General features: G+C 42.1%; 1 protein-coding gene across 2 annotated transcripts; it reads left to right on the forward strand.

Annotated features, from left to right (window-relative positions):
* The first annotated feature begins 1,581 nt into the window (after positions 1-1,581).
* Positions 1,582-14,505, forward strand: GRPEL2 (GrpE like 2, mitochondrial). 2 transcript variants are annotated; one of them, XM_030211818.1, is made up of 4 exons: positions 1,582-1,732; positions 10,112-10,268; positions 10,793-10,874; positions 12,383-14,505. In XM_030211818.1, the coding sequence occupies exons 1-4, from the start codon at positions 1,656-1,658 to the stop codon at positions 12,733-12,735; spliced, it is 669 nt and encodes a 222-aa protein (XP_030067678.1). In that variant the 5' UTR covers positions 1,582-1,655; the 3' UTR covers positions 12,736-14,505. The 2 variants fall into 2 exon arrangements, with proteins under 2 accessions (XP_030067678.1, XP_030067679.1); XM_030211819.1 differs by lacking the exon at positions 1,582-1,732 and adding an exon at positions 1,949-2,197.
* Positions 14,506-22,653: the final 8,148 nt, after the last annotated feature.

The following is a 22,653-nucleotide window of genomic DNA, read 5'->3' on the forward strand; positions in this document are numbered from 1 at the left end:
GGGGGGGGCAAGGCCGTCCGTACAGGACGCTCCTGATGAGCGCCCTTGCCCCCTCCCGACCCTTTTTTTTTTATTTTTGTTTTGATTTGGGAGCCATGTGCTTGTGATTTGACTGTGTTTTGACTGTTTGTGGCATGCGCAGAGCAGCTAACATAACGCTTGGCTGCTCTGCGCATGATTTGGGGGCCGATTAACGATGTGTATTGTGATTCTTTGATACATTGTACGTTTCAATACCGATCTCAGCATGTGTGACTTTTTTTTTTGGTGCATTTTTCGTTATTTTAAAATCGTTAGGGACTTTAACGATTTAGATTTTTTTACGTTTGGTTGCTGCATCTGCCTCTAAGTCTCTTCTTCTCTTTCTCAGCTCTCTGGATCTTATGGCTTCTGTCTCAGCGCCTTCTCTTCTTCTTAGCTCTCTCCTTCTTTCTTCTAACGTAAGCTGCTTGTGCTCCCAGTTATATACAGTTTTAAACCCCTCTAGCCCCCCTTACTTTCCAGATGGTAAAGAATAGATTGATTACCCTGCCTTGAACTAATCATTACTTACACATTACTTCAAAATATCATTTACATAGGTTTGATATTTCCTAAACTGACCTATGACCTGAGGCCTCTCACACTAGACATTGTGGCACCTATCTCTTGGCATTTTATTATTCACATAATCAGTTTCCCAATCAACTTCATACTAACTGGGTTCTGGCATTCATTAAGGGGTCAAGGGGCCAATCTTACTTAATCTCACACAGATATAGTTTGTTATTACTTTCAGGACCAGTCCTACACTTAGCTATTCATCAAGAAACAAAGTTGACTTTTCCTGACCTCTTTCACCTAGCTAGGACTGTGGATAATTCAAACCAGATGATCTATTTACACTTGCAGAAATATCACTTGAAAGGTCAGACAAAGTTGAATTGAAAAGATATTCTACATAGAAATAGAACTTATTAATTACACAGAATAAAACATATTCTAAAATAAGCAGAAATCAGAATTCCTTATAAAACAAAATCTAACTCATCAAAAATTATTTAAATGTACTCTATTTTCTTCTAATCAACATTAGCCTAATCTTTTTTTTTAAACTATCTTCTAACAGTGCTTGCTTGTTGATCCCTCGAGATTATCCACTATGCCCAATGGCCTTCAGATGTGGTAAATAATTACTTCTCTCTGACCTTTTAAACTCTAGTCTAGCAAAAGCTAGACATTCTTGAGCAATTGAAACCAGAGGCATTCCTCCATCACTTGCAGAACTGAACCAAACTTTTAAACACCAATTAACAAATATAATTTCTCTGCCCAAGCTGCCTCAGCACAAGCCCGCATGTTTGATAATATAAGTGAGATTAAATAAAAATGCTAGCAACGACAATGTGGATGCAGCAGCTCCTAGGTTTCCTTGCTTTGCTTTGAGTGTACCGGAATGACGGCTGCACGGGGGAGGGAGGGGAAACATAGACCAACCTAGTGGCTTCAACGTATTGACGTCACTCCTTGCATGTATACGTGTGCCTCCGTCACGTGAGTGCGTGGTGTCGTATGGGTCCTGCCCCTCTCGCTTGCGCGTGCTTCTTCTCGTAGTCTGTCTGCTCTGCGGCGGCGCGCCTGGCTGAGACTGGGAGTGAGGAGTTGAGCGTATCATCATGGCCGCGCGGTGTCTGCGAGTGGCTCGCGCCCAGGTCAACGGTTTGTTGCAGTTGAACGGCGCGCAGCGTGTCGAGTAAGGAGGGTAACGGGTCTGGGGGATGTGTATAATGGGAGCTGTGGAATGGAAGGGGGGGGGGAGGGAGAGGTGTGGCTCGTCTCAGCGTGTGGAGGAAACCTCGGGGAGCGGGAGGCAGAGGTTGAAGACAAAGCGGCCGCTTATCCCGGCCACCTGCGAGAGTCTGCCCCGACCCACGGGCTCACTCCCAGTCCCACCCCGCCAACCGCGAGGGATGAGTCAGTCCCCTGACCCATAGACACACGCACCACGTGATAGGCTCACTCCCAGCCACCCGCGAGGGATGAGTCTCTCCTGACCTCCTCCCACACTCTATGCACAACACACTCACCTCCACGCGCTGGAACATCTGCTGAGTGGCAAGTGGCCCCCACCAGTCCGCTCTCAGTCCAACACACCAGACATCTAGCAAGTGATGATGCTTCCCCAGACCCCAACTCTCTCCCGCATTATAGACACGTGGTGAGTCTCTTGCAACCCGCTCCCACACCAGACACTTGGCGAGCGAAGAGTCGGAAACTTCTTAGGTACTCGCTCATCATATGGTGGGGGGGAGGCACACTCACTGTAACACAGGCCCATAGCAGATATCTGGTGAGGGTGGGGGTGTCGAGACCCCGGATTGCCTACAGGGGCGGGTGGAATGGATTGCCTGTGATGGGGGAGGGGGGAATTGGCGACTCTGGCGAGCCCAGATTGGCGGGGGGGGGGGGGGGTTGATTGGAGGGCCCAGATTGGCTGCTGCAGGGGAATTGAGTGGGGGGGGGGGGGGGGGAATTGGAGAGCCCGGAACACCTGTAGGGCTGGAGTAGAGAGCCCGGATCGCCTGCAGGGGGAGGGAGTGGAGAGCTTGGATCACCTGCAGGGGAGTTGACAACCTGGATCACAGGGGGAGGGAGGGGGGGGGATCCAGAACCAGATCGCCTAAGGGGGAAGGGGGTGGGGAGCACGGATCACCTGAGGGGGAAGGGGGAGTGGAGAATCCGGATCGCCTGGGGAGGGGGGGAATGGAGATCCTGGATGGCCTGCAGAAATAAGCAGTGAATCTTCCCAAATCCATTTTAATGGCTTATGGACTTTTCTTTTACAAAATAATGCTAGTCTTTTTTTTTAAACCCAGCTAAGGTAACTTTTTACCACGTTTTATGGCAACAAATTCCAGAGTTTAATTACATGTTGAGTGAAGAAATATTTTCTCTAATTTGTTTTAAATTTACTACTTAGTAGCTTCATTAGAAAGAGTAAACAAGTGATTCATGTCTACCTCTTTCACTCCACTCAGTATTTTATTAGACCTGCATCATATCTCTCTAACTGTCTCTTTAAGCTGAAGAGCCCTAGTCTTTTTAGCATTTTCTTATAGGGAAGTTGTCCCATACCCTTTATTATATTCATTGCCCTTCTCTGTACCTTTTCTAATTCTGCTATATCTTTTTTTGATATCCAGGACTAGAATTGCATACTATATTTGAGGTGTGGCAAGATCATGGAACAAATAAAAAGGCATTATAATATATTCTCAGTTTTGTTCTCTGTTTCTTTATTAATTCCTAATATTCTGTTTGCTTTCTTAGCTGCTGCTGTTGCACAGTGAGCAGAGGATTTCAGCATATGACATTTAGATCTTTTCCTGGGCAGCGACTCCTAATGTGAATCCTTGCATCATGTGGGCTATAGTTTGGGTTTCTCTTTCCCACATGCATCACTTTGCACTTGCTTATATTAAATGTCATCTGCCATTTGAATGCCCGGTCTCATAAGGTCCTCTTGCAATTTTTCACAGTCCTCTTGTGATTGAATAGCTTTGTGTCGTCAACAAATGTAATCACCTCTCTCATTATTCATGTTTCTAAATAATTTATGAATATGTTAAAAAAGAAGCGGTCCTAGCACAGACCCCACTATTTACTCTTCGCCACTGAGAATATTGGCCATTTAACCCTACTCTATTTTCTTTCTTTTAACCAGTTCTTAATCCACAATAGCATACTGCCTACCTTTTAGCCTCACGTCAGCTCCCAGGGGCTTCACCAAATGTCTAGCAGTGGTCACAGTATTGCTATGCAGACGATTCCTTACATAGATGATTGGCTGGTCAAGAGCACATCGCAAGAAGGAGTGCAAGAGTCACTGCGGAGCACTTTTTGGGTGCTGAAACTCATAGGGTTCGTCATAAACTACCCCAAGTCCCATCTCCCAACTCAGCAATTAGAATACATAGGAGCCCTGCAAGATACAGTGCAAGCTCCGGCCTTTCTAACCCTGGCGAGAGCAGATAGCTTGATAGCGCTCACCTCATAGGACTGGAGCAGCAGGCAGGTCGCAGCTCAGCTGATGTTGAGATTGTTAGGCCACATAGCCTCCACAGTGCATGTCAGACCCATTGCTTGTCTCCATTGGAGAGGTGGCCAATGTTCTCTGGCTTCCCAGTGGTCTTAAGATATACACCTCCTTTATCCCCTTCTCGAGTGCATCTGTACCTTTTGTCTTGGTTTCCACAGCCTTCCAGCCTTTGTAGAAGTGCCTGCGTACATGCCTCCCTCACTTAACTTGGAATGGGGGGGCTCGTGGTGGGCTTCACATCCAAAGAGTGTGGTCTGCTGAAGAGACAGATCTCCACATCAACCTTCTGGAGCTAAAGGCTATTTGGAATGCTCTAAAGGCTTTCAGAGATCAATTACAGAACCAAATTGTTCTCATCCAAATCGACAATCAGGTTGCAATGTATTATGTGAACAAGCAGGGGGGTATGGGATCTTATCCTTGTCTCAGGAGGTGGTATGGATGTGGCAGTGGGCCCTGCTTCATGTGATGATAACTACAAGCAATGTACCTGGGTAGCAAGGACAACAGCCTGGCGGACATGGGTCACAAGTGTTTTTTTTTCAATATGAGCATAGCCCGCAAGATTTTCTGAGAGTGGAGTACCCTCTCGGATCTTTTTGCCATTCATCTCAAACTATAGGGTCCCTCAGTTTTCTCCAGGTCCAGATCACATCAGACTGGCGTCAGATGCCTTTCTCCATCATTGAGGAGAAGGTTTTCTGCGTGTATCCTCCAATACCTCTCATAGAGAAGACTTTGCTGAAACTCAGGCAAGATCGGGGAACAATGATACTGATTGCTCCATTCTGGCCGAGATAGATCTGGTTCCCTCTCCTTCTGGAGTTGTCCTCAGAGGAGATGGGAGTGTGTTCTGACTCTCATAATGCAGAACAAGGGGTCCCTTCTGCATCCCAACCAGCCACTTCCTGGCCCTCTTGGCATGGTTGTTGAGAGAGTAGAATTTCAGTTCTTGAATCTGCCTGAAGATCTTGCTTGCTTCTAGGTAATATTCCACTAAGAGGTGTTATTCTTTTATATGGAGAAGGTTTGTCATCAGGTGTAAGAGCAAGGCCCTAGATCTTTCTCTTGCCCTACATAAAAACTGCTTGAATACCTCCTGCACCAGCTCTGAAAGGGTGCATCTCAGTGCAATCAGTGCTTACCATTTTTGTGTAGGGGGTAAGCCCAGCTCTGTACAGCCTCTAGTTTGATTCACAACCCCTCCCGCTGTGTCATGGGATCTCAATGTTCTAACCCAGCTGACAAGAACACCTTTTGAACCACTTGACTGCTGTCAACTGAAGTATTTGATCTGGAAAGTGTTTTTGGTGGTGGTCACTTCAGCTTGCACAGTCATTGATCTTCAGGCCCTAGTAGCTGATCCACCTTACATAAAGTTTCATCACAACAGAACAGAGTAGTTCTTGATCCTAAGGTAGTGTCTGACTTCCATCTTAACTAGTCAGTTGTTCTGCCAACATTTTTCCCAAAACTGTATACCCATCCTGGTGAAACTGTACTGCATATCTTAGACTGCCAGCGAGCCTTATCCTTCTGTCTGGAGTGGATTAAAGCCTATAGACAGTCTGCTTAGCTTTTTGTTTCTTTCGACCCAAACAGGATGGGGTTAGCCATCGGTAAACGCACCATTTTCAGTTGGCTAGCTGATTGCATGTTCTTCTCTTTTGTCCAGGCTAGGCTGACTTGTCATGCCAAGGCTCAATGTCAGAGCCATTGTTGGTAGCCTTGAGGTCAGCCTCCATTTAAGATTTGCAAGGCTGCAACGTGGTCTTCAGTCCACACATTCACATCACACTACTGCCTTGAGCAGGACACCCAATTTGACAGCTGGTTTGGTCAGTTAGTACTGCAGAATTTGTTTGGTGTCTAGAATCCAACTCCACTCTCTTAGGCCCAGCTTTCTTATTTTCTAGGCTGCACTTCCACAACTAGATTGTATATAGTTTAGTTTAAGGTTGTTTGACTTTCAAGGCCTCTTCATTTTGAGTCCCAATTGCCCTAGCATTGTTGTTCTTGGTGAGCCTGGTAGCTAGGGATTCCCAGATGTGAGAACACTTTGAGGACAAGCAGGGCATTAGTAAAGTTGCTCACCTGTAGCAGGTGTTCTCTGAGGACAGCAGGCCAAGTATCCTAACATGCCCTCCCACTTCCCCTAGGAGTTATATTCCCTAAGCTATATTATTCTACTAAGGAACCTGTGCTCGTGTGTCAGGCGGGAAGGCACCTGAGCATGCGTGGTGGGATGCTGCTAGAATTTTCTACTATCTGTGTAGGCAGCGTCCGCACCGGGCTCTGTTGGATGATGTCACCCAGATGTGAGAATATTTGACTAGCTGCCCTTGGAGGACACCTGCTACAGGTGAGTAACTGCTTTACTGCCCCGCTGAGAAGGAGCCCAAGTAGGAAGAGAAGATTCTGGGCTGTGAGGAGGGCAGTGGGAGGGGAGGAGCTTTAAATTTTAGATGATCGAGGGTCTATGTGGCCTCCAGTAATTGGAAGGCATTGTTTCTCAACCTAGGTTGTGGGTATAATTTGGAGGGGGCAACTAATAAAATATATAGGGGTCAATTTAAATTTTACTTTGTGCCTCAATAACATAGAGGCATATTTTCAAAGCGCTTAGCCTTCCAAAGTTCCATAGAAACCTATGGAGCTTTGGAAGGCTAAGTGCTTTGAAAATGAGCCCCATAGTAACATAGTAGATGACTGCAGAAAAAGACCTGCATGGTCCATCCAGTCTGCCCAACAAGATAAACTTATATGTGCTACTTTTTGTGTATACCTTACCTTGATTTGTATCTGTCATTTTCAGGGCACAGACCGTATAAGTCTGCCCAGTACTATCCCTGCCTCCCAACCACCGGCTCTGGGACAGACCATATAAGTCTGCCCAGCAATATCCTCGCCTCCCACCACTGGCTCTGCCACCTAATCTCAGCTAAGCTTCTGAGGATCCATTCCCTCGGAACAGGATTCCTTTATGTTTATCCCACGCATGTTTGAATTCCGTTACCGTTTTCCTCTCCACCACCTCCCGTGGGAGAGCATTCCAAGCATCCACCACTCTCTCCGTGAAAAAATACTTCCTGACATTTTTCTTGAGTCTGCCCCCCTTCAATCTCGTATCGTGCCCTCTAGTTCTACCACCTTCCCATCTCCGGAAAAGGTTCGTTTGCAGATTAATACCTTTGATATTTGAACGTCTGTATCATATCACCCCTGTTTCTCCTTTCCTGATACAGTTTGTGCAAAAACTTGCTAATTATTTTGTATGCAGCTCATTAGTATGGCTTTCCAGTAATAGGTCCTACTGAAACAGATTTGTAGGCTTTTTGGTTCATTTTATTTCTGATATTGAGATCAGTTCCAGTTTCTTTGCAGCTGACATTAAGTAGATGTAAGTGCTAGGCTCTTATAATCTGAACTAAAATTCAGGGTTTGGGTTTTTTTTTTTGGAAGGGAGCAGTCCTTCATATTCACCAACATCCATTGATATTCAAATTGAAATCACTTTTGTTTAGAACACCTTTTTAGGTATAGAAATATTTTGTTTGTGCTTAATCAAGACTTTAGTTAAGTTAGTCCAGTAAAAAGTAAAGTGGTGTGGTAGCCATGTTTGTCCATTTTTAAAGGTAATAAAAATAAAAACTTTTTACTGGATTAATTTAATGTATTTTTGATTAGTTTTCAAAGGCAATACCTTCTTCAGATCACAAACTCTGAAAGTAGTATTGCTGTTAAAAGCTAATCAAAAGATGTATGTATTTAGTCCACTAAAAAAGAGGTATCGTCTTATTCTTTGTTCTGTTTCTGTTTATTTCTAATAGAAAGGAATCACCTTTTTGTTGGTGAATCTGTATTTCTTTGTAAATGTTAGACATTTCCCATGTAAAACTGGTAAGCTGAAGACTACAGTTATCTTTTAAACTGTCTTGAAAGGCAAATTTGTTCAAGGTTGTCTGCTGAGGGAGAGGAGTAGGTGGAATGGAGACAGAGCCTTCTGCCTATCCTTTGTTTCAACACTTGCCTCCCTTCCTCCCTCCCTTCCTCCAACACCCTGCCCAGCGAAGCCATGCAGGAAGCTCTCTGCTTCACGTAGGCTAGTCACACACTTGCAAATATAACTGGACAGAAGGAGGGACTAAGGGCCTGTAGTATCCTGCTCTGAAAGTTAGTCCAAATATTGCATGATACTGAGAAGAAATGTTATGGACAAATCTGATTCAATAGCTCTGTCAGGAGGGTTTGGTTTTTTTTAACATGGGCTATGAGATGTAGAAACAGTCTGACAACAGATAATGATTGTAAGGTCCATGTAGCCTGCCTGCTTTATTTTTTGTGGAAGCAGTTTAGCTTTTATGTGTGATGAGGTTCTTACCCAGATGTTATCAAAATGGCCTGCTAAATTAACTTGGTCTTGTGTGGAGTTCATAAGTAGTTAGGCGGTTGCATAGCCTGACTAAGAGTGTGAATTTTACAGAGATGGTACATTTCTGTGAACATGCACAACCAACAAACTGGGTTATCATAGATATACTATGCATCAAATCTGTTAACCTTACTAACATTTCACGGTATAACCACCCAGCTACCTTCCCAGAGATGTGCATGTGAAAGGTCAAGGGCGCTCTCAGAAATGGGGGTAGGGGAGCTTCTGTTCACATAATTGTCTTCCACGGCCCTGTTATTGTAGGCTTTTTCTGCAGTGATCATTTCAGTCTCTCACCAAAACAAGTATAAATAAAAATTAAAACAGTTCACAGTATTAGGTATTTACTTTGGACAATTCTTTGAAAGCATTTTTAAAGTGTGTATAAGCAATACTCTTGAGAACGTGATATAGAGAATTTTTATTGCATTTCCCCTACCTCCCCCAACATTACAGCTTTCCAAAGAATCCGTCTACTTGGGAGAAGAACTTCTTACAGAAAACTCCAACCTTTGGTATGACTGTAGTACGTGTTGGAAACCTATCTTTCACCTCTGAAGCCGTGATCTGTTCTTTATAAATAACTCAGGGATATACTCCTGCTCAGTTAGTCTCTTCTGAACTCCAGATGGGCATTAAGGGAAGTGATAGGTTATGGACTAGAAGCTTGCAATTAGGAGAGCGTGTGACCTGGTTAGGAATATGCAGAACAGATTACTGTCCAGCTTTCATCAAACAATTTATGCACTTTGTCTTATTTTTAAAAATAATTTAATTATATCCCATCTATATACAACTCTGAGCGGCAAACAAAGAACACACACAAGAAAAAAAGCTTGCATAAAACAATAATATTGAACCATAAGGTTTAGTTTTACCCAGATATCTGACTATTCAATGAAGGATTCTTTCACTAATGTAAAAATCTGTGGTGTGCACAACTCAACAGTAACAACTGATTTATGTAAATGAAGTGTTGTAGGCACCTTAATGAAAAAAAGTTGTTTGCTTTAGTCTTTATAAGCTTTTAATTCATGATGATTGAGTTGATTGATCTAACTAGGTCAAATTCAAATTTTAAAAAGTAAAATTGGAAGCTGTAGGTTGTGATAGGCTTTGAAAGGATGACAGCTGTTCTTCCTGAGCTTTTGAAATAATATGATGGAAACACTAATCTGAAGAAGGGACCCCTCTGATCTTGAAAACTCTTGCACACTACAAATTCTGTTTCCAAAAGGCATCAAACTAGAGTTCTGTAGGACCAATATGGCTAGTATAATGAATAAAAGAACAGCGTATGAAAAATCTGCGTTCCCTTAATGTATGGCTTGTTGAACATCACACTGGTTACTTAAACCTGCACATTCTGTGATGGGGAAAAGCGAATAAGACTTTGTTCTGTCTATTTTTGAATGTAATTGGGGGGAGGGGTGGAGATAGAGAGGTTCTCAGCAATAAATGAAATTAAGCATAATAATGTGCAGCAGATGATGGTGGTGTGGGGGAGCATTCAGTGGCCATTTGACACTGCTGAGGCAGCCATTCTTTGTCCTTTCTGGTGCTCCTTAGTCTTAGCTGAATTTTGTTTCTGCTTATTACAGGGAATGTTCCTGTGTGTTTAGTACAGCTGCTCAACAGAGGAATTCTGGGGATGACTGTAATACGGATGATACTCAGACCAGTCAAAAACAGTTGGACACTGTTCGTGCTCTGGAAAAAAAAGCCATGAAATTAGAGGAACAAATCAATGATTTAAATGTGAGTTGTGTTCAGGGAATTTGTTTCTACGGTTCATTTGTTGGGATATTGTTTCCCAAGTCCAGTCCTGGAGTACCCCTTGCCAGTCAGGCTTTCAGGATATCCACAATGAATACGTATGAACTTGGTTTGCATACACTGCCTTCATTATATGCAAGTCTCTTTCATGCATATTCATTGTGGATTTTCTGAAAACCTGACAGACAAGTGGTTTTCCAGGACCAGACTTGGGAACCTGAAAAGTGTGGGAGAGAGGATGTTTTACATTCAGAATATGGTTGTATGTATCAGTATATTGTAATTTACTTCACGTATACTTCGATCATGAACCACAGGATAGACTGGACCTAGGTTTTGAGCATACAAGGACTGCATATGTCACATATAGTAAATCAATTTATTGTACCTCAGCAGAACAGTTAATATTGCAAGCCAAATTTTAATTGGATATTGGATGGATAAATCGTTGCTATGCTTGCTAGGCAGCGTTCTTTTATTACTGTATTCCCAATTTCTTTGAGCAGATACGATACCAAAGGGCTGTGGCTGACTCTGAAAATGTTAAAAGAAGAACCCAGAAGTTTGTGGAGGATGCCAAGTTGTTTGGTAAGGAAAGGAGGGAGCACAACTTTATGACCGCAGTGCTGGGTAGCTCATTCATATTAGCTTACCTTATTTCTTGGCTCTCTTACGTTTTCCAGGTCTCCTGTATGTTTTCTTCTTATGGTTCATTTTCCATATCACCAAAGAGCTTGAAGATACATGATGGAGTAGCCTTTGCCAGTTGCATGACAGCCACCAACTTCAGTTTAGCTTGCTGTACCCTATCTTTTTCTGTTTTCTAGATTAATGTAAATGGTTTCTGATAGGGTCTATTAGCTTGGATCAGGGCTGACCTTAGCTCATTGATAGCTGTTATTTCTGCTTTGGAAAAAGTAGTGCTGCAGTTAAGAGCTGGGTTTTTAAGATCTTTAAAAGTATCATATTTGTACAAGAAGATATGAATACAAGGATTGATGGCATTACTTAGAGCTAGTTTTAAAAAAGGCATACACTTAAGAAGCATTGTAGGTAAATCTTTCCCAGGATATTGAACATATATCTCAAAACTCATTGAATGAACTCAACAAGCCCCTCAAAGGAGATTAGCCATTGTCTTGCTGAACTGCATTTTCCATTGTTCTTGTGTAGTTTGACTTGTGTCCCCCTTTCCCCACATTCCCAAAAAAGAAAAGATATTTTATGTGACTAAATTTCAATACCACAAAATTTACACGCATTCAGATTCCAGCATCCAACTTTGACTCTTCAATGCACAGTGTTGCTTATTTAGGCCATAAAACTTTTCAAAACACTTAAGAAGGATTAATGCATAAATTTGAATGTTAAAGTACATGAATGTTCCTTGAGATTCTTCTTGCTCTAGAAGAAAAAGGATAAGCATTATAGATGTTAATGAATTTTATATGTGTGGGCTTAGCTCTGGTTCCCACAAAGTGAACATTTAGGGGCCCTTTTACTAAAGGGTTGGCACACAGCAATCCGGAAGTACAGGAGCCTGGTGGTAGTTCCCACCTCCGGTGCACTCTATTTCCAGCGCTACAAAAGTTTTTCTATTTTTGTACTGCCAGGGCTTACCCGGCGGTGATTGGGCAGTGTGGGAGCCCTTACCATCAACTAAATAAGTGGTGGTAAGGGCTCCCCCGGGAAATGGCTGCACGTAAAGTGGTTCACTTACCGCAAGGATGTTTCTTTAAAAAAAAAAAAAAAAAAACAGCCTTTTACCCGCTGCAGTAAAAGGGGGCTCCACGCACATCAAAAACACATGCCAATACCACCACAGGCTCCCTTTTACTGCAGCTTGATAAGGCCCCATAGCGATGGCCAACCAAGTAGAATCCTGCAAACTTATATGTTTCTGTTTTGTTATGTTTTCAGCTCTAATTGTTTGGAAGCCGTGACAAGTTTCACAGAACTAGGCTTGTGTTTGAGTTTTTACTGGCTTGGTCTTCATAAAGTAGTGGACAGATTTTTGTCAACTGATGTTGACTAGGCTGCAGAATTTATGGGAACTGCTTCAGACCTTTGGTCACACATGTTTGCTGTCTCCTTAGGGATACAGAGCTTCTGTCGGGACTTGGTAGAGGTAGCAGATATGGTGGAGAAAACAACAGAGCATGTTGCACAAGAGAAACTCAACAGTGAGGAAGCAGCACTGCAAACCATTTCTGAAGGACTCCTGCTTATTGGTGCCAAACTACAAAGCGTTTTTGCCAAACATGGCCTACGCAAAATGAACCCCATCGGAGGGGCATATGATCCTTATGACCATGAAGTAGTTTGCCATGTGCCAAGTGAGGGTATGAAGCCTGGTACGGTGACCATAGTTTCCCAGGATGGCTACAAGCTTCACGGGCGTACCATCCGTCATGCACATGTTGGGTTAGCCGTGGAGTCACAGCAGTGACATGATCCTATCACTATACATCGATCAAATGAACAGCAGACTCTTCACAGTGAATTTCACCTCTATGTTTTTTTTATTACTATTTATTAGGTTTCTATAATGTGAATGTGCTTTGTGTTGGCTGCTCTTAATCCCAAGATGATAAATTATTTAATTATTGGATTTTTTTTTAACATTAAGATTTAGAATCTTGCTATCATTCAGGCTTTCTTACAGTGCTTTCTCCACTCCTGATTTAGGAAGCAATCATATGAAATTTGTTAAAGGTTAGCAAACCCACATGTAGGATCACTGAGGACTGTAAAACCATGGGACTTTTGAAAGTTTTTAGGTATTTTTTTAAAAGGTACTTTCCCTCCTTAAGCAGATTGAAAACATGTTTCTAAAGTAGGTAACCACTTGATTAGATGAGCCCTAAATATCTGAATAAAAAAAGAAAATTGAAGGTTTGTCCCTTTCTGAATTTTGCATAGCAGGCACAGTTGTACCCTGTGCATATAACAGTATTTTCAAGGTGCAGAGTCATCTTGTGCACATAAGATTCCTCTGTTAGACTTGTCACTATGCAACTCACCTTCTCCCTTGTCTGATACAGAAATTCTGAGGAATTTGATTAGGATGATATAACATTGCAGGGTTAGATTTTCTCTTGATGCTTTGGGAGCTTTTAATAGTTTTAGTGAGGTCTAGTTAGGAGCAATGAGGATGTGTTTTGGAAGAGCTAATGCTGTGATAGTTGAAATGAGCTTGTCTTTGATACATTGGACATGAAGCTTAGAAGGGAATAGCCAAGACAAAATAGAAACAAGCAAGTTAGGATGAGTCAAAGAGGATATGGAGCACATTTTCAGGCAATTAACTTGTGCTGCTGCCACTTGATTCCACTGGCGGCCTTTTCCTTTTGTTACCTGAAGAGTAGGAAAGGTGTAAAATCTTACATGGAAGATAATTGTACACTGGGGAAAAACTGCTGACTTGGTTTTAAAGGGTTCACATACATTTTAAATGTCCGAAAGTCAGAAATGCTGTGCAGTATTGTGTGAAAGGGCTCATCTTAGTGGACATCAGAGTAGAGGTAAATCTTTAGCTTTTACAGAACAGAGAATGATTTTTGAACTTGCTGACTCTGAGGAGGGCAGTGAACTTTTACCTTTTCTTCAGTATCTAAGCTCTGGGAAGGGACTAGCTGTTTTTTTTTTTTTTTTTTTTTTTTCAAGGAAAAGATTCAGTATATAAAGTACTCGTACTCGCTGGCCAGTCTTGCCTATATAACAGTTCTCGCTGTGGGTGGTACTCATTCAAAGAAAATATTTGAATCTAATCTTGACATATAATAACAAATGTAACAATTTATTTAAATGACCACTTGCAGTCTCATCATCCTCAGTATGTGGGTGCCAACGTTTTGACTTGCAAGCTTGATATCCTTCTAAAACCTTCTGTTTTGAGATCATCTTCCTGCATGTCGAGTTGCATACATTTTTATATTGTCTGCTTATAATGTGTAAGTATTCTTTTAAGTTTGCTCCATGATAAGGTATTTTCTGTATGGTCAAAAATCCAGAAATTATAGTTTAGTCTTCTGGTGCTATGAAAAAATTCTGTTTGCTCAGTATTTGCTGGTGAAGCAGCCTTATCCTGCAAGAACTGAATTGGAGCCTAAAGTGAATATAAAGGCTTGATCTTTCTCACTATCCAGAATCTACTCTTTTGTGGAGGCATTATTGATACAGCCTTTTTTCTGTTAATTAAAGAGCAAGATTGTAAAACTATTGGTTTTACGTTGTATTTCTGGGAATTTGGGAGCTATGAAGATGTTTGCAGTAGCTTGTAACTTCAAGGTCATTTCTGGATTTAGTGAGTTACATTCAGCAACAGCTTTTTTTTTTTTTTTCCCCTGTCACTGGAGGGTTTACAAAACCAAACAAATGTCATGGTGCATTTAAACAATGTTGCAGGTATCAGTAATGTTTAATGTGGGGAAAGGGTTGTTGCTTTTTTGATTCAGCTGAATTAACCAAGATCCGTCTTTCGCAGCCTAGTGCAATCCCTCGTGCTCAGCCATCTGGATTACTGCAACTCACTATACGCAGGTTGTAAAGAACAAACATTCAGGAAACTTCAAACAGCCCAGAATACGGCAGCCAGACTCATCTTTGGAAAGCCAAAATATGAAAGTGCAAAACCATTACGAGAGAAACTGCACTGGCTTCCACTCAAGGAACGCGTCACTTTTAAAGTATGCACATTAGTCCACAAAATCATTCACGGCGAAGCCCCAGCCTACATGTCTGAGTTAATAGACTTACCACCCAGAAACGCCAAAAGATCATCCTGAACCTTCCTTAACCTCCACTTCCCCAATTGCAAGGGCTTGAAATACAAAGCACTACACGCGTCAACCTTTTCTCACATGAGCACGCAGTTTTGGAATGCACTGCCGTGCAACTTAAGAACGATCAACGAGCATGCTTCCTTCCGCAGATTATTGAAGACCCATCTTTTTGAAAAAATTTACGGAAAGAACCAAAACACATAAAGTCCACACTTACTGTTCACTAATGCATCATACATTCACCTCTGAACTCTCATTCCCGTATTATCACATCACTCATACCTTTACTCACAGAAAGATATATACCATACGTCTTCATGCCTTATTATCGCCCTCTAAGCTCCCATTGTTTCCTTCCAAAGTTTCAATGTTTGTGTTCCATTGTTACATTCCTTAACGACACCTCGATTGTTTTGCATAACTCTGCACAATGTAATCCATAACCAATCTGTAACAAATTGTATATCCAACATTTAACTCATATTGTAAGCCACACTGAACCCGCAAAAAGGTGGGAAAATGTGGGATACAAATGCAATAAATAAATAAACTAGCTGCTTCTGGGCTGATGATGATGTTAGTCTTTGTTCATAACTTAAGGGGAAAGTGCATATGTAGTTTTCACCCCATGTGGAGCTGAGCCTTCAACAGAGGACCACAGCTTGCAGCTCCCTCTGTAACTTGGTACATATGCACAGAATCTGGCACCATAGCATACTGATGTGAGGAGAAACATTTAGGCTTGGAACTGCAGCTGCATCTCACATAGAGCACTGTACAGTTAAGACGTGCATCAATTTAATGTGTTAAGTCATTCTATCATGAACGGTTTTCATTCATTTTTAATATATATAAAAGTAAAAATTGACAGATACTGGGACTGTCCAAGGGTCCATCAAGCCCAGCATCTGTTTCCAACAGAGGTCAATCCAGGTTACAAGCACCTGGCAAGATCCCAAAACAGTACAACACATTTTATTCAGCTTATCCTAGAAATAAGCAGTGGCTTTTCCCCAAGTCCATCTTAATAATGGCTTATGAACTTTTCTTTTAGGAAGCTATCCAAATCTTTTTTTAAACCCCACTAAGCTAACTGCTTTTACTGCATTCTCTGGCAACGAATTCCAGAGTTTAATTACACTTTAAGTGAAGAAATACTTTCTGTAGTTTGATTTAATAGTCTACACATTATCCCTAATTCACCACACACTAACCACCCCTCTCACGGACACCAACAACATAACCACAATACATAATCTTTACAGACTACCCGGATACAATACACCTCACCAGAATAATAACAACCAAAACAATGGAAGAACTACCTTACGCAGACAAAATCACTACAAAGGAAAGAAAGGTCATAATAAACCTACACTACAGGAGAACAGACAACTTCTGAAAATCAATACAACCACAAAACCAACAGACCCCTACCAAACAATTCAAGTGGGATACATAAACGCCAGATCAGTAGTCAACAAAACAACAATAATAACAGACTGGATCACGGCAGACAATCTCAATCTATTCATGAGCGAAACCTGCATCCATGATCACAAGGACCCCATAATTTTAGAACTCTTCCCCCCAGGCTACAAAATCACTCACTGGACAAGAAAAGAAAAAAGAGGAGGAGGCATAGCACTAATCTGTAGATCTCGCTTCACCGTAACAACAACAGCTGAGTCTATAACACCAAAACTTGAAATTGCCTCAGAATTCACCATACTACCCTGCTTGACCACCTAAACATCTTGTTTTATAGACCACCAGGTAACTGGCAAGAATGCCAACCACACTTAATGGATTTTATATCGAATACATGTGTATCTAACTCCAATCTACTTATAATAGGGGACATAAACTTACACCTAGAAGACCCTAACTCAACCAATGCACGTGAATGCAAGGATTTCCTCCAATTATGGGACCTCAGCTGGCCTAATATGCAAGCTACCCATGTCAAAGGACACACAAACTGTCCTCGGACTTAAACCTTATACTAACAGATACAAAATGGACAGACATACCATGGTCAGACCACCACAAATTAAACCTAGCCCTACAGTGGCGAAAAAAAGGCACATAGCAAAAGCAAGAACGCACAACCTACACCACGAGAGGCCAAATTGACTCTGTAATATTCTGGCAACAGATATACAAAAACGAATGGATAGCACAAACAGACTGCAAACATTACCTCCTAAATTGGGACAACAGATGCAGGAGCATATTAGACAAAATTGCACCATTACAAACAAGAACCACATGAAGACACATCTTGATACCTTGGTTTAACGAAGAACTGAAAAAACTAAAAACAAGTTAGGAGACTCAAACGAGCATGAACAAAAATGAAAGATGAATACACACTTAACGCATGGAAACAAATGCAAAGAAAATACAAATCTAATATAATAATTCGCACCTCCAACGTTCTGAAGCTGACTCCATGGCAGTGAAACCGTGAAGCCCTGTAGTGTTCGTAGGCTTCATAATTGCTCCGTCCATGGTAACGCGACGTCAGAAGAAGGGACCAACCACAGGAAAGAAAGCAATTTCCTGCTTCAGCACCGTGAGATATATCGCCCCCCCCCCCAAAAAAAAAGAGTTTAAGCTCCGTTTCGACTCCCTCTAACTCAGCTGCGAGCACTACTGCCGCGCAAAAAGCTTCCGGCCCGGCACGTCCTCCCTTGCACTGCACGCAAAGAAGCAAAGTTCCCCGATACGCCGCAGCCACTTATCACGCCTCCATTCTTCATCGTAATCCTATCCAGCAGCAGTGGTACAACGCACGCAGGCTCGGCTTGTCTCTCTGTCTTAGCTATGCTCCCGCTCTTGCGGAAACAGGAAATGAGGGCGGGACCAGAACTAACACAGACGGGCCGAGCCTGCGTGCGTTGTACCGCTGCTGCTGGCTGCCGAAACGTTGACGTGGTGAGTGAAGATGAGTTTTAAAAATCGTAGGGAGGGACGACGACCCTGGAACTGGGAGGGGAGGGAGTGAGGGGGCCTGGAACTGGAAGGGAGGGGAGGACGCTGGAACTCGGAGAGAGGGGGAGGACCCTGGAACTCGGAGGGGGGATGGAAAGGGGAGAGAGAGGGGAGGGAGAGAGGAGGGCCACGAACTGGGAGGGAATGGAAATGGGAGGGAGGGGGGCATGGAACTTGGAGGAGGGGAGGTGTGATGCACATGTAGGGGGGGGGGGAGGCAAGGGACAGAGGAGAATTGCTGCACCACGATGTATGGAGGGGGCAGGGGAGAGATCCTGCATATGGATGAATGCAGGGGAGAGAGCATAATTGGTGCACACGGGATAGACACTACACTCTCTCACTCACACAGATATACACATTGGCTCTCAGTCACACACTGTCTCTCTCTGACACATACTCATTCACTCTCTCACACATACTCTCTCCTAACAGTTCCCTTAAAAACATAATTGCCATTAGAGGACAACCTTGCTAGCGCCCATTTCATTTCTTTCAGAAACAGGCCTTTTTTACTAGTATACAATAAGACAAACCAAAAGAGCATACTACAAAACCAAAATAGGGCCAGACTACAAAGACGCGCATAAACTTTACCAACTCGTGAACAAACTTCTAGACACCACACCAGTTACCACAACCAGCACAGACACCCCATCAGCAGACAACCTTGCTAAATACTTCAATGAGAAAATTATAAAACTACGATCCACGCTACCACTTAATACCACCGATCACAAAAAATTCATTGACTGCCTGGACCCAATTCCCAATGAATACCCAGCAGACCGAACCTGGACAAACTTCGATCTTCTGATCGACGAAACCGTCACCTAAGCAATCAACAGATTTGCCAAATCCCACTGCAAATTGGATATTTGTCCCAACAACCTAATAAAATTCACACCCCAACGCTTCATATCTGACCTCACGTCACACCTGAACTACATGTTACAACATGGACTCTTCTCCAAGGATAAAGGAAATATACTACTTACCCCTATACCCAAAGACTTAAAGGAAAAAACAAATGACACAACCAACTACTACCCGGTAGCATCCATCCCTCTGACAGTCATACTAATGGAAAGTATGGTAACCAAACAACTTACCAACTACTTAAACAAATTCTCAATACTACATGAATCACAGTCAGGATTTCGATCCAACCACAGCACCGAAACAGTACTAATCACTCTCCTAACCAAATGCCAACAAACAATTGCAACCGGCAATAGTACTTCTACAATTTGACATGTCCAGTGCATTCGACATGGTTAGCCACCAAATACTATTGAACATCCTAGAGTACTTCGGGATTGGGGGAAATGTACTTAGATGGCTCTGTGGCTTCCTAACCGCAAGAACATATCAAGTGATATCAAATTCAAATACATCATCATCATGGAAACCTGAATGCGGAGTACCCCAAGGATCACCGTTCTCACCAACCCTTTTTAATTTAATGATGACACCTTTAACCAAATCGCTATCCAACCAAGGACTTAATCCGTACATCTACACAGATGATGTCACGATCTACATCCTGGTCAAACACGATCTAACTGGAATCACAAATGAAATCAAACACAGCCTCCAAATAATGAATTCATGGGCGGATGCATTCCAACTAAAGCTCAACGCAGAAAAAACACAATGTCTCATTTTCTCCTCACAATATAACACGAACAAACCCACCACCATAAACACCCCAGACTACACCCTGCCTGTTTCAGACAGTCTGAAAATTCTCAGAGTTACAATTGACTGAAATCTCACACTTGAAAGCCATGCGAAAAATACAGCAAAGAAAATGTTCCACTCAATGGGGGAAATCAAAAGAATAAAATCTTTCTTTAAGAAACTCCAAGCTGCCCAAAACACAGCAGCTAGACTCATATTTGGAAAAACAAAATACGAAGAGAGTAACTACACTGGCTCCCACGAAAAGAACGAATTGCATTCAGAGTTTGCACCCTGGTCCACAAAATCGTTCACGGTGAAGCCTCGGTCTATAAGACCTCATAGACTTGCCAACTAGGAACACAAAAAGATCAGCACGCACATTCTTGAATCTCCTCTACCCCAGCTGCAAAGGACTTAAATATAAATCCACATATGCATCTAGCGTCTCCTACATAAGCGCGCAACTGTGGAATGCACTACCAAAGGCCATAAAGACAATGCATAACCTAACAATCTTCTGAAAACTACTGAAAACCAACCTGTTCAAAAAGGCATACCATAATGATCCATCCTAAATACTAGACAACTAGACTCTACATGAACTAGACAAAACCGAACTCTCTACACTAGACTGATAACCTATGTTGTTACTAATGAATGTTATGCAATACGCACTACCACTTTATTTCTCATGCCGGAAATGAACTTTCTATAGTTGATTGCCTAACTTATTCTATAATTCACTCTATCATTTAGGAACTTCAATGCAATACCACTTTGTATTCTACTTTACCATTTATGCACCTTAATGCAATACCACTTGTATTTCTTCTTAGGAAAGTTGTCCCATCCCCTTTATCATTTTCATTGCCCTTTTCTGTACTTTTTCCAATTTCACTGTATCTTTTATGAGATGTGGTGACCAGAAGTGTGTGTAAATCTAATTATTGCCAATTAGTGCTGATAATTAGTTCAAATCCAATTATTGGGGCTGAGTAGCTTGTTAACGAGTTAGGTTATGCACATTGTTATGGAATATGCTTTGACTTCCATGTGGAAATCTCAGCACTATATATAAAATCCGGGGGTATATGTCACATCAGATGTTGAGTAGGATACTTTCAGCCCCTTGATGCAAGTCCTTCAGCTGGACCATGGCCCATGGAAGATACTTATTAAAGCTTTGTCAGGTTCCACTAGAAGCATTTAGCATTCTGTTAAATGCTTAAGATAGGATTGTAAAGCGGTGAGAGTAACAAGATGGAAGTTGCCTGAGAGGCTTTGGTAAATAAGAGAGCAAATTAAAGTATAGCGCCTCGGGAAGCTGCCAGTGGGTGAAATGGAGGCTCTTCTGCATATAAAGCTGAGTATGCTGTTTAAGCTCTCCTTTATTTTATGGCAGAAGCTAATTATGTTGCAAGTTTTCTCTGATAAATTTACAGTTAATGGGGTGGGGGGAGTGAATCACATGTCCCAGCGGAAGCATTGCTAGTTCACCATGGATGTCTGAGGTCTTTTCCCATGATAAATAAATAAAGAGAATCAATTTTTTTTTGGAATTGTAATATGGGTCACTTTGTGTTGGATTCCTTTTTGTTTGTAATGTATTATTTTCCAGGAAAATTTCAAAGAATTGTGTTCTACTTTCCCTTTCCATATTAGTGCAAAGCTGGCAAGTTTAAATATTTGTGGACTTTGTACATTACTTATTGGCTGTATTATTAAACAGCAAGTTAAACCAGCTCAAAATCCCTATGCAGAGTCTTGCTTTCTTAGTGGTCAACTATTTCTGCAGAACCCCCTCATGCTATACTATGTTATACATGTATGTGCTAGCCATGCACTCCGCTATTCTGTAACAAGTGCACAACTGGCTTAGCAGGTAAATGCAAGAGGCTGCATTCATGGGGGTGGAGCATGGGCCCATTGCTGTAAGTTATGCACCGAGATGCCTTATTCAGGCGTGCACATTTACACCTGCCTTTGACATGGCATGTGGGTGCACCTAAATGCCCACTTCTACTCGTATTCTACAGTGGTGCCCAGATGCTGTTACAGAATTTAGTGCATTTTGCCACCTTGCTTTAACGAATGGTCCCCTAATTAGTGCATTGTAGTATGTGTTGAAGTTATTCTGGGTCAATAAAGCATGATGAGTTCTGTAGCTACTTAGATGACTACATGAATTCATGATTGAATAAATGCTATCTACGGGGATAGGGAGGGGAAGAAAGGCTTGCTTTCTGTGTACAGTGGAGATTTCTTTATTTACTGTGTTTTTGAAGAAATTCACCCAAGATGATGTACCACAAGAACAATCTGGACAAAATCTCAATACATCTGGCTTAGCAGGCTGCTTATAATTGTCAACACATTAAATAATCAAACATTTTCATAGACAGCATAGGGTGTAAGCGGAGATGGAACAGAGTAACAGGAACTAATTGAAAAATAAGGAGATTAACTTAAAGAAAGATGCGTGAATATGATCTCAGCTAGTCTAGAAGTGGATTAGTAAGTCCTGCTCCAGTCTATGCAGCTGGCGTTAGTCCTTGTGCGTGTGTGACTAGCAAGTTAGTTGTTTTAAGTAGAGCCTTTCAGGGCGTGCATTCCAGAGTGGAAGGGCTTCTCTGGATAATGTTCATGGGCTGGTGTCACATCACATGATTTCCTTTGGAGAGGATGTAGTTAGGGGAAACTTAATGAGCTTGGAGGTGTGTAACATAGTAAATGTGAGCAGATTAAGCAGAGGGAGATCCTTCAAATACTCTGGTCCATTTTTCCTTTAAGGGGCTCAAAGTTCAGACTTCGTTTTAAATTTAGTCCTGTATTGTACTGGTACCTTAATGGATTCAAAAGTTTACATGTTGAGTTAGGGCATGAGTATGTACTCCCCTAGG

This window comes from Microcaecilia unicolor, chromosome 8, assembly GCF_901765095.1.
Source record: "Microcaecilia unicolor chromosome 8, aMicUni1.1, whole genome shotgun sequence".
Lineage (NCBI taxonomy): Eukaryota > Metazoa > Chordata > Amphibia > Gymnophiona > Siphonopidae > Microcaecilia > Microcaecilia unicolor.

Excerpts from the sequence above, each read along its gene's own strand:
- GRPEL2 (XM_030211818.1), top strand. The coding sequence starts at position 1,656 with ATGGCCGCGCGGTGTCTGCGAGTGGCTCGCGCCCAGGTCAACGGTTTG. Across the intron at positions 1,733-10,111 it reads AACGGCGCGCAGCGTGTCGA|GGAATGTTCCTGTGTGTTTA; the intron begins GTAAGGAGGGTA and ends TGCTTATTACAG. Across the intron at positions 10,875-12,382 it reads GGAGGATGCCAAGTTGTTTG|GGATACAGAGCTTCTGTCGG; the intron begins GTAAGGAAAGGA and ends CTGTCTCCTTAG.